Source organism: Coregonus lavaretus (genome assembly GCF_964263955.1).
Source record: "Coregonus lavaretus genome assembly, chromosome: 24".
Lineage (NCBI taxonomy): Eukaryota > Metazoa > Chordata > Actinopteri > Salmoniformes > Salmonidae > Coregonus > Coregonus lavaretus.
Genome location: NC_140011.1, coordinates 8,867,823 through 8,886,001, shown reverse-complemented (window position 1 = coordinate 8,886,001; position 18,179 = coordinate 8,867,823). Strand labels below are relative to the sequence as shown.

The 18,179-nt window shown below is 43.3% G+C and overlaps 1 protein-coding gene across 1 annotated transcript; it reads right to left on the bottom strand.

Moving 5' to 3' along the window:
• Positions 1–94: 94 nt before the first annotated feature.
• LOC311100106 (epidermal growth factor-like protein 7) lies at positions 95–18,076 on the bottom strand. Its single transcript, XM_084140858.1, has 9 exons — positions 17,864–18,076; positions 10,377–10,632; positions 9,374–9,499; positions 5,776–5,888; positions 5,603–5,698; positions 5,327–5,518; positions 1,566–1,624; positions 844–1,006; positions 95–581 (listed from the first exon to the last, which is right to left on the bottom strand). Exons 2-9 carry the CDS (start codon positions 10,454–10,456, stop codon positions 562–564), a joined length of 849 nt encoding a protein of 282 aa, XP_083996984.1. The 5' UTR covers positions 10,457–10,632; positions 17,864–18,076; the 3' UTR covers positions 95–561.
• Between the last annotated feature and the right edge of the window lie 103 nt (positions 18,077–18,179).

The following is an 18,179-nucleotide window of genomic DNA, read 5'->3' as shown; positions in this document are numbered from 1 at the left end:
CAAAATGAGATCTCGATCTATGTAGTTATATTTCTTCCACGTGGATTCACATAAACTCTACATTCACACAATAAATCCTCTACTAGACATTTTTGATTAATCAATTTTATTACAAAAAGTTACAAAGCTATGTAAAAAAAAAAAGAAAAAAAGCCAACTGTCTATTGTAGCTCTATTAGATAAGCACAAGGAATTATAACTTAAATAGACAAATACAGATGTCCATGTGAGACCCACCATGGTGGCTCTGACAGTGGAACCAGCTGCACTGATGTGAACCTAAAACACGGAAACCAGAAATCAGCTATAAGCAGTGCTTATAGCTGAGAACCCTTGGGATAAGGCAGAATGCCTTGTTAATGCCTTGGGTTCTCAAGAGCAAAACTTTGGGCTGGTATAGGAACATGAATACACAAACGTTGAGTAGGCCTATGTTCTGCTAACATTCTTCCTCCTACCATATTCCTGGGCTGGGGCAATCATTCCATTCCTATTGTTATTGTGTTGTGGATTCAGACTTGTGTGAAGTCCGGTTGGTTTTCATCCAGTCATGTTCTGTGTCTAATTTTCCTGGCAGGAACCTGTAGTGAAGACAGAGCAGTGGACAAATCAGTTCCACTGGGCACATATGCCAATTCAACGTCTATTCCACTTTGGTTCAACGTAATTTAATTGAAAAGATGTGGGAACAACGTTGATTCAACCAGTGTGTGCCCAGTGGGGTGTTACTATCTATAGTCAACCAAATCACTTCACATCCACTTCAAGCCTCTATTTGGCCACTTAGTCCAACAAGAGGAGTACAACGAAAATACATTTTTAACTGTGTGTTTATCCACTCACAGGTTCCGAGGCGTTCCTCGAGGAAGCCGATCTGTTCGCTGAGCGAGTCGATGCGGTCCAGCTGCTGGAAGGAGTGAGACAGGAAGCTGGTCTTCTCAGACACGCCCTCGTCCAGCGACATCGGGAACAGACTGGTGAAGGGGGCTAGGACCAACTGGAGCTTCTGGAGGGAAGGGAGGAGAGAGGGGCATTAACTAATCAATCAATGTGTTCTGGACACCACTGTATTGTGTGTGCCTAACAACAACAGAGAGGATACAAGCAGTAGGGAGACAGCAACTCATTTATGTTCCTACTGGTAACATATCTCAATACAATCCGTAATGCCATCGCAGCGGTCGCTGTAATGTAAAAGGTACTGCTCTATTATATGGATCCCCCCCATTTCAGCTGCCTGCAGCCCTTCATTGACTTTTACTGTAATCAACGGAGCATTAACAACATAAATTCTAATGAAAAGCCCATAAAGACTTTTAAAAAGGTCACTACCAGAGTCTGGCGTTTCAAAGGATGCTGGGTTTTGCGAGCGTGTGTGTTCTCTGTTGGTTAACAAATGTTCATGATTACATCTTGAGTGGTATTTGATATTACACCATGCAGTGTGTGACTAGGGCTGGGTCAGGGTGGATGCTAGAGGGGCATTAGCCAGGGTTAAAGGGGGACTTTACACCCGTATGTACGCCCGTTCGCGTGCGTGTGATGGTAGAGGAGTGCAGATGTACCTGCTCTAGCAGCTCTACTCTGTTCTTCAGGCTCTGTACCTCCTCTGTGACCCCTCCACCTGTAGACAACACACACACACATGAAAATACAATGTGGATCACCACTATCTAAAAACACCCTCCAACTGCACACCGAGGTTGTTAATAGGGAGAAAATGTTTTGAAAACGAGGGGGCCTGAAATTCTCCAATAAGAACACAGATTTTCATTTTCTGTTGCAAAACGTTTTGCTACGGTGAACCCTATAGAATATGACCCAGTAGGGCTGGCTTACAGAGAGGTTCAACAGAGGGGGAGAGAGAGAGTGTAATGGTTAATCCTTCCTATTCTATCAAAAGCTTGGACTTGTGACATGTCTTTGAGATAGATAATGCCTCTTGCATCTTGCTCCGATTCAGAGTGATTCAAAAGCAGGCAGGAGGTATCAGTCTCAGAGCTTTGAAACAAATGGGAAGAGAACCGAAGATCTACGAGCTGGCTGGGGAATTCAGCTTGTGGTGAAGCCGGTGACAAATCCATAAATTAGCCTGCAGAAGGGGCTGAGAATATGGGAAAATGTCACAGACACACACCATATAACTGACAGAGAGGGCATTATATATAGACACACAGTCCGTCATGCCTATCGGTTACAGGACAAGGAGGGGTGAGCTGGGCTGGCCTGAGTCCAACCAGTCACCAAGTGTCCCCCTGCTCCCCACGACAGGTCCCCAGAGCTAGGGGCTCCGAACTGGGGTAGGAACCCGCGTCTCGGAGCTAGGGCCAAACTGAGAACAGCTTTATCTCTCCCAGATGTGGCCTATTATTGAGTCAAGGGGGGGGGGGGGGTGACCCCCAGCAGACGAGGTTGATGGAGCTGGAATGAGAGAGCTTGTCCCGGCCAAGAAGCGGGAGAGAGAAGGAAGGAAAAAAGCCTTCAGAAACGGACGGAGAGGGGAGGATGAGGGGGTCAGACGAGAGCTGTTACAGTCTGAGCAGGGCATTTATTCCCATGTTTATCTTGGTGATCTTCATCAACATCAGACCTCAGCCTGAATAGTTCATGGTTATAATAGGGCTGTTAACCAGAACACTGATGTTGATGCTGTGACTGCCTGCTGGCCTGGCACTTTGTTGGCCAAGGAGAACACTTCTGTACTGAGCCTGAGCCTGCACATATTCCCCCCACTAACTTCCCCTCACCCCCACGTCACTTTCACCAAGTACAGAGATCTGTCATTGGTTTTTTTTCCTGCTGTTTTTCTCACTTTGTGCTGATTAGGCAAAAGATCTCCCTAACCCCTATTCATCCATCCACATGCACGCACGCACACACACACACACAACCCCCTCCACCCTCGATCCATCCTCAGCCACACTCAGGGGGGTGAACAGCATGTCTAAGTTTGGCTGAGAAGAGCCATCGTGTGTGAATTTGGTCATAACTACTTTTTCCTTTCCTCTGGACACAAATACAGACAGACAGAAAGCGGTTACGAGGAAGAGGTCATTGGTTTGGCAACGCCGCCTCTTGTACTTTATGTACATACAGTACTACCAGTTTGTACAGTGCTATGAAAAAGTATTTGCCCCCTTTCTAATTTTCTCTACTTTTGCATATTTGTGATACTGAATGTTATCAGATCTTCAACCAAAACCTAATATTAGATCAAGGGAACATAAGTGAACAAATAACACAACAATTACATATTTCTTTCATTTCTTTCATAAACAAAGTTATGCAATACCCAATTCCCCTGTGTGAAAAAGTAATTGCCCCCTTACACTCAATAACTGGTTGTGCCACCTTTAGCTGCAATGACTCCAACCAAATGCTTCCTGTAGTTGTTGATCAGTCTCTCACGTCGCTGTGGAGGAATTTTGGCCTACTCTTCCATGCAGAACTGCTTTAACTCAGTGACGTGTGGGTTTTCAAGCATGAACTGCTCGTTTCAAGTCCTGCCACAACATCTCAATTGGGATTAGGTCTGGACTTTGACTAGGCCATTCCAAAACTTCAAATATGTTGCTTTTTAGCTATTTTCATGTAGACTTGATTGTGCGTTTTGGATCATTGTCTTGATGCATGACCCAGCTGTGCTTCAGCTTCAGCTCACAGACGGATGGTCTGACATTCTCCTGTAGAATTCTCTGATACGGAGCAGAATTCATGGTTCCTTCTATTAAGGCAAGTCGTCCAGGTCCTGAGGCAGCAAAGCATCCCCAAACCATCACACCACCACCACCATGCTTGACCTTTGGTATGATGTTCTTACTGTGTAATGCTGTGTTTGGTTTTCGCCAGGCATAATGGGACCCATCTCGTCCAAATAGTTGACTCAAGTTTGCCAAAAAGCACCTGGATGATCATCAAAGACTCTTGGAAGAACGTTCTATGGACAGATGATTCAAAAGTATAACTTTTTAGCCCGTTGCTATGTTACGCCAAACAAAGCACATCTATAGCTAGATTTCCATCCAATTGGTGACAGATTTTCATGCGAATGTTCTAAATCTTCATAAAGAAAATATGCGCATTTTCCCACCAGTGGTGTGTTTCCACCAAACTGATTTGTTGCGGATAGAAATCAGTGCGTGATGACGTAGTGTACACAAAATGTAATTTTTCACTTAAGCTTTCATGTCTATTGTATTTTCAACTCTACCAATAGTTTTGTCACAAAAACTGTTGCGTTAAATTGCAAATGTGCAACTCTGGTCTTGGCACCTGCGCTCTAGCCAACAGCTGGCAGATACAGTGCCAGTAGGCTGTGCGGGTAGGCTGTGCGGGTAGGCTGTGCGGGTAGGCTGTGCGGGTAGGCTAGTCTACATGATGAGATTATTGTGGATAAGAGCAAGAATATTTTTATTTGTCAAACGGCAGCCAAGCATCGATCACCATGTCACCAGAATAAGACCCTCGATATTTATTGGAAAGGAGCATCAAGCTCATCACCTTGCACTTTCACCACCCTTTGAAGTTTATCTTAACTTATTTAATCTGTAACCAAATAAACTGCATGGTTTCCCGAGTCGTAGTGGGAGGACCACACACCATGTCATCGCATTACTCCAAGTTTACTTCAATATGATGGTTATTATATCAATATTTGCGCATAAAGGTGTTTCCACTGCCATTTCTCGCATTACACATTTTACCGACACAAAAAGGTCCCACCATGTCGAACGAACAAATGATCTGTCGCCATTTATAAAAATGTACCGACACTTCCTGTTTCCATCACAGCTGTTGTGATTTCTTTTTATACGGTATGACTTTACTCGCATAAAAACTGTGGATGGAAACGTGGTTTATGAGAACAACTGTTTTCCTTTTCTTCAGAGTGATATGCAGCAGTTTAGAGAAACGCTTGAGTGAAAGTGCGGGAGAGAAGGATGCTCCACTCAATACTAAACGAAAGTTCTGTAATGGTGGGACGTTTTCCTAAGCGAAAGATAAGGAAGATAAGTCTACATCAATCTATGTTGAAACAGCGGTTATCAGCATGGTTCATCTGGTCATACCATACTGTACATGACCACACACTTGGTTGTTGAGCGCATACGGTCCACTTGCAGTTGGTACCAGTCGCAGTGCATTATTACTCACGGTACGAGTTGAGTTTGGCATAGCGCGTACCAAAAGTAATAATGGACGGCGAGCCTGGCTATTGTCCTGTCTCCTCTTCACTCCCATAGGAGGCTCTGCTGGAATACACACACACATAGCACATGATTGATTACCATGCCTGTGGATGAATAGCAAGAGGAGGTAGGTGTACCTGTATCACTGGAGGGGGGTCTGTAATCGTTTGCTGCTGCCTGGCTGGGGCGGGTGGGAGGAGGAGGAAGGCTCTCACAAGAGTGGCTGTCTCTTGCCAGCCTGTAGCCCTCTCTACAAACACAGCGGTAGCTGCCTGCCATGTTCACACACTTATGAGAACAGGGCTGCTGCTCACTGCACTCATCCACATCTGATAGAGAGAGGAAGGGAGAGTCACTGATATTGTTTATTTAAGTGTGCTAGCAATAGTGTGTAGGTGTGTGTATGCGTGTACCTGTTTGGCAGCGTCGTCCTATCCAGCCCAGACGACAGGCACAGTGGTTGGGTCTTAAACAAGTTCCTCCATTCACACACGACTGGACACACACCGCTGGGGAGGACAGGATATGTAATAAACACACACACACACGACATATGGGATGCTAGGAGAACGTTAGCCCCCATTACCTTGGTTACAGTTGTGTGAGTGGAGTTGTCGCCAGCCCGGGCAGCATTCTGGGTAAGAGTGTGAGACTGGCGCCGCTCTGGTCACCTGACGGTACGCCACCCTGTACACTGTCCTGAAGAAAACACACAAAAGAGAGTGAGAGGTTAGACAGGGTCTGTGCTGCCGACATAGAGTCAGTTAGGTGTGAATAATGATCCTGAGAAATCAACACTAGTCTGTTACACTGTAGAGTAGCATTTGGTCAGATTCCCCTGTTTGTCAACACTGTGTTCTGAGCTCCTGGAGTTTTCTCCATGTAAGCAGAGAAGAATGTACACTACATGACCAAAAGTATGTGGACACTTGTTCGTCGAACATCTCATAAAAAAATCATGGGCATTAATATGGAGTTGGTCCGCCCTTTGCTGCTATTACAGCCTCCACTCTCCTGGGAAGGCTTTCCACTAGATGTTGGAACCTCCTTCCATTCAGCCACAAGAGCAATAGTGAGGTAGGGCACTGATGTTGGGCGATTAGGCCTGGCTCGCAGTCGGTGTTCCAATTCATCCCAAAGGTGTTCGATGGGGTTGAGGTCAGGGCTCTGTGCAGGCCAGTCAAGTTCTTCCACACCGATCTCGACAAACCATTTCTGTATGGACCTCGCTTTGTGCACGTGTGCATTGTCATGCTGAAACAGGGAAAGGCCTTCCCCAAACTGTTGCCACAAAGTTGGAAGCCCAGAATAATCTTGAATGTCATTATATGCGTTAAGATTTCCCTTCACTGGAATTAAGGGGCCTAGCCCGAACCAAGAAAAACAGCCCCAGACCCTTATTCCTCCTCCACCAAACTTTACAGTTGGCACTATGCATTGGGGCAGGTAGTGTTCTCCTGGCAGCCGCCAAACCCAGATTTGTCCGTCAGACTGCCAGATGTTGAAGCGTGATTCATCACGCCAAAGAACGCGTTACCACTGCTCCAGAGTCCAATGACGGCTGGCTTTACAGAACACCAGCCGACGCTTGGCATTGCGCATGGTGATCTTAGGCTTGTGTGTGGCTGCTCGGCCATGGAAACCCATTTCATGAAGCTCCAGAAGAACAGTTATTGTGCTGACATTGCCTCCAGAGGCAGTTTGGAACGCGGTAGTGAGTGTTGCAACCAAGGACAGACGATCTTTAAGCGCTACGTGCTTCAGCACTCGCCGGTCCCGTGTGGCCTACCACTTCGCGGCTGAGCCGTTGTTGCTCCTGGACGTTTCCACTTCACAATAACAACACTTACAGTTGACAGCTCTAGCAAGGCAGACATTTGACGAACTGAAAGGTGGCATCCTATGACGGTGCCACGTTGAAAGTCACTGAGCTGTTCAGTAAGGCCATTCTACTGCCAATGTTTGTCTATGGAGATTGCATGGCAGTGTGCTTGATTTTATACACCAGTCAGCAACGGGTGTAGCTGAAATAGCTGAATCCACTAATTTGAAGGGGTGTCCACATACTTTTGTATATATAGTGTAGATGAGAGAATGGGAATTCACTGGAATATTAGGCTAGACCATGGACCACTGGTTACCAAGTGCGTGTGACAAGGGGGGGAAATGTGTAAAGGAGGGGAGGAAGAGGGGGTGACACCAAGCCAGTTCTGCGTTCAGCTGTTTCACTGAAATCTGCTGAAATGTTTCCTGGCATTGTCCTCAGTGAACGGGCACAGACATCAGAGAGGGAGAGAGGGAAGGAGGGGGAAAGAGGGAGGAAAGGAGAAAAATTGCCTCACGAATGATGCCTCAAACAAATTAATTCATAACAGCCTCATGGTTGGAAGGTACGTTTATAATTATAGTTGTTGGGAGGTCTGCTGCATTGCTCACCCACATCATGTGTAGTACTTACTATAGAATGTTGTAGTATACTGTACAATACCACAGCAAATATTACAGCATTATCTGCAAAAAAAACATTGTAGTAATGTTTGCAAGAACACTACATTTTTAAACTATAGTAAATACTACAGTATTTATTTGCATTACCCTGCCCATTCCCCTCCCCTGTATCCCAATTTGTGCCACCCGTAAGTGAGAAACCTACATGCCAAGTATAGAATATATTGTGTTTCCTACATTATATAGACAAGAGCAGAAGTGCTGAACCTACCTACCTACCTACCTACCTACCTACTAATGGAAAATGTGCTCTTTTAATATTTTTTCAAATAGGTTTCCTGAAAGAGAAAGCCTCCACTTCTATGTCAAATATGAAACAAAAACACTACAGTAAATACTACAGTAATGTCTGCATAAACACTACAGTAAATACTACAGTATACTACAGTCCGCAAAACCACTACAGTAAATACTACAGTATACTACAATCCGCAAAAACACTACATTAGTTACTATAGTGTATACTACATTTTTCCTTTACTACAGTATTTATACTATATTTAACTGTAAATACTACAGTATACTACAGTATAATACAGTTTACTACAGTAAATACTACATTATTCACTGTAGTGTTTTTGCTGACTTTAATCCGCAAAAACACTACAGTGAATACTACAGTAGAGTCTGCAAAAACACTACAGTGAATACTTTAGTATTTATACCATAGTATACTATAGTATTTTTTCATGTGGGCACATTACTGTGCAGGAAGAGAGAAAGAGAGAGAGAGAACAAGCTAAAGGGAGAATGAGAAAGAAAGAGTGCGTAAGTACGGAGGGAGAGGTTGTCCAAGATAAACACAGCAGTGGGCTCTGTTGGCTGGCTGTTCATTTCCCGTAGTTATACAAAGTGCTTGATATTTGGATTCCCCAAAAATATGTGCCGTGACCCACTTCTGTGTACGAGTATGATATAAGAGAGTGATCCCACATGAAAAAATACTATAATGTACTATGGTATAAATACTATAGTATTCACTGTAGTGTATTTGCAGACTTTACTGCAGTATTCACTGTAGTGTTTTTGTGGACATTACTGTAGTATTTACAGTTTAATATAGTATATACAAAAAAGTATATAGTAGTATATACTATAGTAATTACTGTAGTGTTTTTGCAGACTGTAGTATACTGTAATATTTACTGTAGTGTTTTTGCCGACTGTAGTATTTACTATAGTGTTTTTGTGAATATTACTGTAGTATTTCCTATAGTGTTTTATTATCTTTGATATAGCAGTGGCTGCTTTTTCCTTGAGGAAACCTACTGGACAAAACACTCAAAGAACAATTTATCCATAACCTGTTGGTAGGTAGGACTGAACACATAGTTTAGCGCTTCTGCTTTTTTCTATAACCTGTAAGGAACAAAATACTTGGCAAGTAGGTTTCTCACTTATGGGTGGCACAAATTGGGATATGGTAGAGGAGAATAGGCAGGGTATATGCAAATTAAATAGTGTAGTATAATATACTATAGTATTTACTGTAGTGTTTTTGCGGACATTACTGTAGTATTTACTGCAGTATTTTTGCGGTCTGTAGTTGAATGGGAAGTGATATGGACCTTTTGGTGGCATTAGCATGGTATTATGATAAGATTAGGTGGGATGTTTGCAGTGATAGCGATAGCAACAGTGATCGTGACCATGACCGTCATGGCTATCTCTCTTACTTGTAGGTGCTGCAGAAGCGGTGGCCCTGACACAGGGTGATGTAGGGCTTGTGAACAGGCTGGACGAACGACTCTGTCGCCGTGACTACACTGCTGTGACGGACATCTCTGCCACACACCCTCCTCCTGCAACACACACACACACGTAGGAACACAGGTGAGACCACACACACACAGGTATAACCACACACACTGGAGAGGTATTCTTTGGGACATATGAGGACTGTCTCTGTTGTTAAATCAGTCTGTCACTGTATTAGTTTAACAGCTAGCTACACACCAAGTCATGAAATTCCACATAATCATAATTATTTTACATCAAATTAACAATTTACATAATGTTGGAAGTTCAATTACTGACAGGAATCTTCATGGTTTAAAACGTGAAATTACACCACTTACCTCTGAAGCATTCACCTATAGATTGTGCTGCATCAGGGGACCGTTTGAGACTGTGTTTCAACCCTAGTATGTAGTCTCTGAACCAGTCTGTGGTCTCTTAACCAGTCTGGAAACTAAACAGTCCAGCAAGCATTTTAACTCTCAATTGATGATGTGACCTTGAGGTCTCTATGTGTCAGTGGAGGTTAGCTGACATGTAATTGATGCTGATTGGCCAATGTAATCGCCACTGAAAGTGTCCGAGTTGAGAGTCACCTCTGACCTTTCATCGCCGTTTGACCTCTCGTGAGGGCTCTAGTTTGTTTTGGTCTCTGTTGAAATAAACTGAGATCTCAAAAATAGAACCTGCATCTCCTCAGAGTTGACCTAAGTCTAATCATCTAAGAACTGTTATCTGGCCAACCAGTACACATTTACTCAGGGTGAGAATGTCAAGAGAAGCAAATACCTTTTTAAATAAACAGCTCCCAATTAAGTAAGTGGCTAGTGTGTAACTGAAGCTAGCCCCCCATGTAGCCATGCCGTCCCAAGGACCAAAGCTGAACGACCAATAAGTGACAGCCAATAACAAACACAGGAAGTGGAATGAGGGAGCGGTTACCCGTGGTGACCGTGGAACTGTGGAGTGGCCGTGACATGGAGGAGGAAGAGAGAGGAGGAAAGGAGGAGTGTTTGGTACATGTCTCCCTCTTTTTTCCCACGTTCCCTCGCTCTTTCCCTCACTCTCTCTCTCTCTGTCAGTCCGATGGGAGAAAAAAGGAGGATGAGGGGGAGGGGAGAATGGCTGTGGCGGGGCTTCCTCGCTCTCTGATGTTACAGCTCCTTGTGTTGATCTCCAGGAGGATGATGCCAGCTACCTGTAGGGACACAGAGAGAGAGACAAACACAGAGGTTAGGTGTTAGAAAGTGAAGAGTAACTTCTGTTCATGCATTTCCACTTAATAATATGCCATTTAGCAGACGCTTTTATCCAAAGCGACTTACAGTCATGTGTGCATACATTTTTACGTGTGGGTGGTCCCGGGTTTCGAACCCACTACCCTGGCGTTACAAGCGCCATGCTCTACCAATTGAGCTACAGTGGACCACTTGACGTTTCCACTCCACTTGTGATGCACAGAAGACCAGGGTTTGAACCCCAGTTGGTCATAATAAAATGTTGTACATTTTAAAGAAACCATGATAGAAATAAGTTCAGAGATACGACTAGCTTACTTCTCCACTCTCATATCTCACGTGGAAGGCTTCAGTGTTACCCCCACACACATAAGCAAACACACCCTTATGGAATAACCACACGATATCACATGTGGAAAATCACAAAATGTAATGTGAAATGATCACAAGTGAAGTGTTCCAAAAACACGTTTTCACATGATTTCACGTGATCATGTTTTCACGTGTCGTTTCATGTTATCACACGTTTCTTTACATGTCACATCATCACATTAACTTCACATAAGATCACATGAAAACGTGTTTTTGGAATTCTTCACGTGACCACGTAAAATTCATGGAAATCCATCTCCTAACAGCACTCGTAATATCAGTCCCCACACCATTCCAGCAAACATACTGTATCTCTATAGCAGCATATGGGCCACTTGAGATAGACTCACTCTGACCAATGATTGCTGTCATGCTGTCAGCTGTGTCGTGTCAGTGAGAACACTAAAGCCACTCTCCTCCTCCTCCCATCTCACTCCTCCACCTCCTCTCTATCTCAAGAGCTTTACCCCCGAGCTACTCTGAGTTAGAAAGCATTAGAGACCATTAGATGAAGTGGTGCGGTGAATGTTCCGGATAGAGGACATTAAAACAGTGTCAAAGCCCAGACTTCAACCCCCCTCTACACACCTTAGTCATAAACAATTAGCTTTAAAAAGGGCAGGTAGGGTTGAGCACGTTGCGAAGTTACAGACTTACTGCTTGACTTTGCACCTCAAATAAAGTTCTGGAGTGATAGTGCAACATGGACAGAAGTGGAAAATGTAATACTTGAAGTTAAAATAGCTGATACACATACTGCTATAATACTATGCTAAGTTTGAATCTGCAGTGAAGAGTATGGCTCTGTTATTACATTATAACATTGTGATGGAATGGGGTTGCACAAACACACACAGAGAAAGAAAGAAAGAAAGAAAGAGAGAGAGAGAGAGGTTAAGAGTGACTCAGAGTAACAGTCCTACTCTCTCCACTGTATTATTAAAAATGTGGCAGTGATTAACATACCAGCACTGAAATTTCATTTGACTGAAAATGACTCGTTCAACATTCACTACATTCACACAGGTCATATTTTCACTGTATTCATAATATGTAGCTATGTACTTTCTCCTCCGTTTGTTACGTGACTCCAGTCTCCCTACCACAGCTATTTGTATGAATGACAGAGCCCCTCATCTTGAAAAGCTTAACGTAATCAACCCAATTATTGATGTATAACGACCCCCCGAGCTTTGGTTAAAATAGATTTGAGTGTGCTTCCCTGGTGGCTGCTTTTAAACATGGCGGTCGTAAAAGTGAAGGAGTTCAGACGATAGGTAGCAGTAGGGGGTGTAGTAACCAGATTTAGCATTTTGGTTACTGTACCCCCTCCGTTCAGAACACAGTTTACGAGCGACTGTAAAGATGCTATGAGCCATGTTTGTGCTTTATGCTCTGTGTCTAAGCTAGATTGTTTGTCGGATGCTCAGAGCGGTAGGTTGTGTGTGCGTGCCTGCGGGCGGGCGTGTCTTTGTCTGTGTGTAAACATTGCCCTTGCTCTCTGCTGGGTTAATGTTCCCTTCTAACCATCATTATGTAGACCGGCGCTGGACCCCTACGGTCGCAGAATGATGACCTGTCATTAGAGGGACGTTTACCCGTCACTCCACACCGCAGCCAGGGCCACAGAGCCACAGGGAGAGAGGTGGCATCATGGGTTGTGTCCCAAATGGGATAGTGCATTACTTTAGACTATATGCTGCATTAACCCCCCCCCCCCCCCCATTTACCCAGTAAATTTTTATAGCTCTGTTATATTGTCTATTGACCCACAGCCTCACCTAGGCAACATGCACACACATACACATATAAGCAGGAACAAACGCACACACGCCAGTGTGAGGCCAGGGTGAACTCACACTGACCCATCTCTCAGAACATAAAGTGAAGATAGGTCTCCTTCCAGCTCTGGCCCATACTCTCTTCCTTGCTCCCTTACTCTGTTAGATTTATGGAGAGCTATAGCAGGAGTTTGGTTAACCTTCAGAAGAGAAGGGGGTACTCTGACTCTGAAAGTTGATTTAGCCTCTGAGAGAGTAGTACGATGGCACTACAGTTAACCTGGAATTGATCCTATAGGCAGGGGCCTTGGGTTTTGTTCTAGTCTATAGCATAACACTAATGTTACCCTGAGGGGTTGCTCTTAGCCTTGGGCTTGGGCTCGCAACTAGAGTAACAGAGTTAGCCTGCGTCCCAAATATTCCCTATATAGTGCACCACTTTTTACTAGAAACCTATGAACCATAGGAAAAAGTAGTGCACTATATAAGGAACAGGGTGCCATTTGGGACGCAGCGAGTTAGGCTGGAAGTGCCACTAAGCCCTGGGCTCCACGCCCAGAGAGCCGACACGCAAACCTTACTCAGCCTGTGTTCATTCACAAATCGTCACAGCTATAGTAGAGTACAGCTAATAATTCCAGTCTGCTCTGCAGGGAGGCACTTTGGGAGACAGGGGATTGGAAGACTGTGTGTGTGTGTGTGTGTGTGTGTGTGTGTGTGTGTGTGTGTGCGCGTGTTTGTGTGTGTCCCTTATCTTTAGAGTAGATCAAATGCAATTCTGAAGTAACAAAGAAGACCTTAGGGTGTGCAGCTATCACAGCTTTGCCTTGCTGCTGGCAGGCCGTGTCGCTGATGATTAGATTGTAGTTAAATGTAAGGCTGTGAGACTGGATACTGCTGCCATTAGTCTGAGTCACACTCCCAAAAGGGAATACAGTACAGTACATATACAGTAACAACCTCTCTGGGAGAGATATATCTGCGGATATCTTTGCTGACTAATTCAGTGGAATGGGTGTCACACCGGTTGAAGAAATAGTTGTTTGCTTGGAAGCCAAAGAGTGATTTGGGGGATTAATTAAATTAATCCACAACTCTGGCACTTCCATACAATATTTTTCTACAAACATAATCCTCTCTAGAAATATATTGAGCCAAGCGGCTAATTCCTGTGTTCACTCTACCTGCACAACATGACACTCCACAGGTGATAAAGAACTAAATGGGAATGTCATCCAGGCCATGAAGATCCATTCAAAAACACTTTCCCTTTCCCCATATATAGCCCAATATCTCAGTGCCCTCCTTCCACCCCTCTCCTTCCTTTTGGGTGTGTCCCAGCCCCAGGTGACCCCACCCAGCCAGAGGGTGCAATGAGGTCCATGCTGACAGACAGACAGACAGACAGACATGTGATGACAGTGTTTGAGAGTGGAGTGCAGAGGAGACCTGGAGGCTGTGTCTGTTTGTCTATATGTCTAAGTGTGTGTCTGAAAAGGAGTTAGGCTCTATGGAGCCCTGTGTACAGGGGAGGATATCTCTCTAATGGCTACAGACCAGACAGTAGGATCAGCTTACACAACGTGCCTGTCAGGGGGTTACCAAGGTCAGGCCAAAGGAGGGGCTATGGAGCTGGGGTGGGTGGGAAGACAGACTACCACCACTGTGTCTGAGGGTCTCTCCTCTGATGGGAGTGAGGGGATGGGAGTGGAAGGGTGGGGAGGACAAGGGCAGCACAAAGGGTCACTGCTGTTTCCAGGTACAGTAAAAAAAAGTGTGTGGGTTGTAGGGTGAAGAGCACACACCTCTACCTTCCTGAATGGATAACTTAAGAGGTTGATTTCATTAACCCTGGGGACGTTTGTGTGAGTGCATGAGGTAGGGATTTGAAACTGGCAGAATCATACACCAATTCAAAGCCATTGACTCTGACTGAGACCGGCTGTCCTGCCCTGACTGAATGGAGCCCTAAAACAAAGATCACATGTAGGTTGAATCTCAGTTCACACAAAGCACCATCTAACCAGAATCTCCCAAGCCGAGAACACACTACTCGAGTCAAATCAGACCTGGCCAAGCCAAACAAAACTGAACAGCTACACCTGGACTGATGAATGGGTTAATCAAGTGCCCTGAACTCAGTTAAATATTGATCTAGCTGAGAAATTAAAATAGTGTTATTGTTGCAAATGAGATTGGAAGTCAAATTCAACAACAGCTATGCCAACACAGTAAATGGATAGAACGTGCCCTCATTGCCCTGGTCTAATCAGTGCATCATGATAATAAAGCAGTTGGCACAAGTTACACATTTCTTACAGTGGCCAACAGACGGCAGTGTTTTACAATACTTTAATCACTAGATCACACACTGCAAACTTGCCTCAGTCAGAGATGCTCTTGCTCTTTCTTTCGATCTCACTCTTGCATACATGCACACAGCACGCACGCACGCACACACACACACACACACACACACACACACAGAAAGAGAATTAATGACATCCTACCTCTTCTCAATACAACAACATGCTAAAGTTATTATCGATATTGATTAATAGTCACAATGTAACTCAATAATAGCCTAAACAACTGTAGCATGCAGCCTATGTTCATATCAAAATTAAATTGAGCTGAGCGCATGCATACAAGTATTGAATGTGCGTAATGGACCGACATGAAATAAAAACGTGCAACTCACAAGGAAGTTCTCTGAATACTTATTCCAATTAGCTTTTTTGTAAAATGTTGTCAAATCCAATCACTAAACTCACAACTGTTCCATGTGCAGCCACGCACTGTTCCCTTGCCCAAAATGTGAAATTCCCAGCAAAACGGAAAACCCTCTCCATATAAGACGAAATCGTCAACAGAAAGTTATGGTGCCTTTTATATTCCACTGAGTCGTCTTGTGTTTATAGCCTAGTAGCAATATCTCACTCAGTAAGTCCACATGCAGGTTCGGTCTCTATGAGTAGCCTACCGTCAAAGCGCGCATGGGGGTAGGTAGCGTGACGTCACCATAAGGAGATCTCAATATCAAATCATTTCTGGGTAACAATTAAGTACCTTACTGTGATTGTTTTCAACTAAAACGGTCAAAAAGAAACAAAAAATAGCTTCTTAGTAAAGGGCAATTTCTCAAGCAAGAATTGTGCTAGGACTGTCTGGGAGTGGTCTGAGTGGGAAGGAGAAAACTGAAAATTAGGTGTTATTGGCAGAGAGGTTTGAAACTCTTTTTATTGGTCTATTAACTAATTTACCGCAAGGTGTGTCACCATGGAAAGCCAAAACCCAATCCCACCAAAACAGGCTGAAATTTCAGGCAGTCTTTTTAAACAGCTCTTACACTAAAAGGGCATTATAATAATTTTCACAATTTCACAGTATTATTCCAACCTCATAGTGTAGGAATATATATATAAAACAGAGGAAAATCACGTTTTTGACTGCACTAGGCATTTAATAAAATAATTTATATTTTTTTGCAATCAGATGATAATCAATAATATGACAAATATAATTTTAATGTATGCAAAGAAAGCAGTGGTTTTAAGTACTTAAGTAAAAATACTTTAAAGTACAACCTAAGTAGGTTTTTTGGGTATCTGTACTTCACTTGACTATTTATATTTCTGACAACTTTTACTTTTACTTCACTACATTCCTAAAGAAAATATTGTACTTTTTACTCCATATATTTTCCCTGAAAACCCAAAGTACTAGTTACATTTTGAATGCTTAGCAGAACAGGAAAATTGTCAAATTCACGCACTTATCAAGAGAACATGTTGTCATCCCTACTGCCTCTGTCCTGGCGGACTCACTAAACACAAATGCATCTTTTGTAAATAATGTCTGAGTGTTGGAGTGTGCCCCTGGCTATCCGTACATTTTAAAAACAAGAAAATTGTGCAGTCTGCTTTGCTTAATATAAGACATTTGAAATTATTTATACTTTTACTTTTGATACTTAAGTATTGTTTAGCAATTACATTTACTTTTGAAACTTAAGTATATTTAAAACCAAATACTTTTAGACTTTCGCTCAAGTAGTATTTTATTGGGTGACTTTCACTTTTACTTGAGTAACTTTCTATTAAGGTATCTATACTTTTACTCAAGTATGACAATTGGGTACTTTTTCCACCACTGAAAGAAAGTAGCCTAGCCTAATATGGTTGATGTGAATGGATAGTTTAGAATTCTATCATAGTTGGCCGCAGCTTGATCTGAACGGATTCCATTGATATGGGAGTCAGGACCAGTTCCAGGCATACGCAGTTTTAGGCATAAAACTCAGTCGGGGTCCCAATTTACTAGTGAGAGTAAGTATAGTAGAATACACCAGGTGCAATTTGGAAATGTGGTTGTGCACCAGCGCTTTTTCACTTGTTATGTCAGTCACTGACAGTCACTCAATTAGCCATGTCAGTTAAACATTTTTAGATTGGTAGTTATGCTGGCTTCACGTTCTCGTAGGAAATGGGAAACTGGGAAGTGGGAAGTCACAAGTCTGACATGTTTGTGTTCAAGTACTTTTAAAGTAAGAACAATAAGATTTTAGCTAGCTTGATAAGCTTGCTAACATTGCTTACAACAAAGTAGGCTAGCTTGCTTAACATTGACAATATGCTCAGACTAGCTACATTATCCATATTGACAAGGTTCTAATTGTCAAAAACAAATTTGTTGTCATCTTTTGGATAAAAAGGTAAAAGGTCAGTGGTGAAACGTCACAACTTGGCAACTTGGGTAACAACATTTTATCACAGTTCCATGTTCTCCCTAATGGGAGTGATGTGCCACCTTTGAACCAGGGTAAGGTTAGGTTACCTATGTCTAAGATCAGGCTACATCCAAATAGGCCTGAATGTCATTTTACTGCTGGCAGTAAGAATGGCTCAATAAACCATTCAATCACACTCAAGCATCTCAAACAAGTATAAATATAAGTATATGGTTTTTTTTTCTTCTAAAGTGAATGAAATGATAAGTTCTGCTTTTTTAGACCAACGAAAAAAGAAATCCTCCTTACCCCCTCAGTATGAGGTCATGTGGTTGTGAGTCTCTGCGCGCGATGAACGGAGGCTGCCATGGGAACCAACCCCGACCACTTGACAGGCAGTTTAGAATACTCTTCCATCGTTACAATTTATTTTAAACTCGCACCCACGCTTTTCTATTAGAACAAAACCTCAACGGTTAATTTCTAGATGCTCGACGTGAACAGACTGACGAGAAATTGAATGCCTTTGTGCGTTTTTCAGTTGCTTTTTATGCAGAGCTTCCTGTGGAACGCAGGAATTGGATGGACAATCCCAAACCGGAATTCCTGTGAGTGTTTCGCGCTG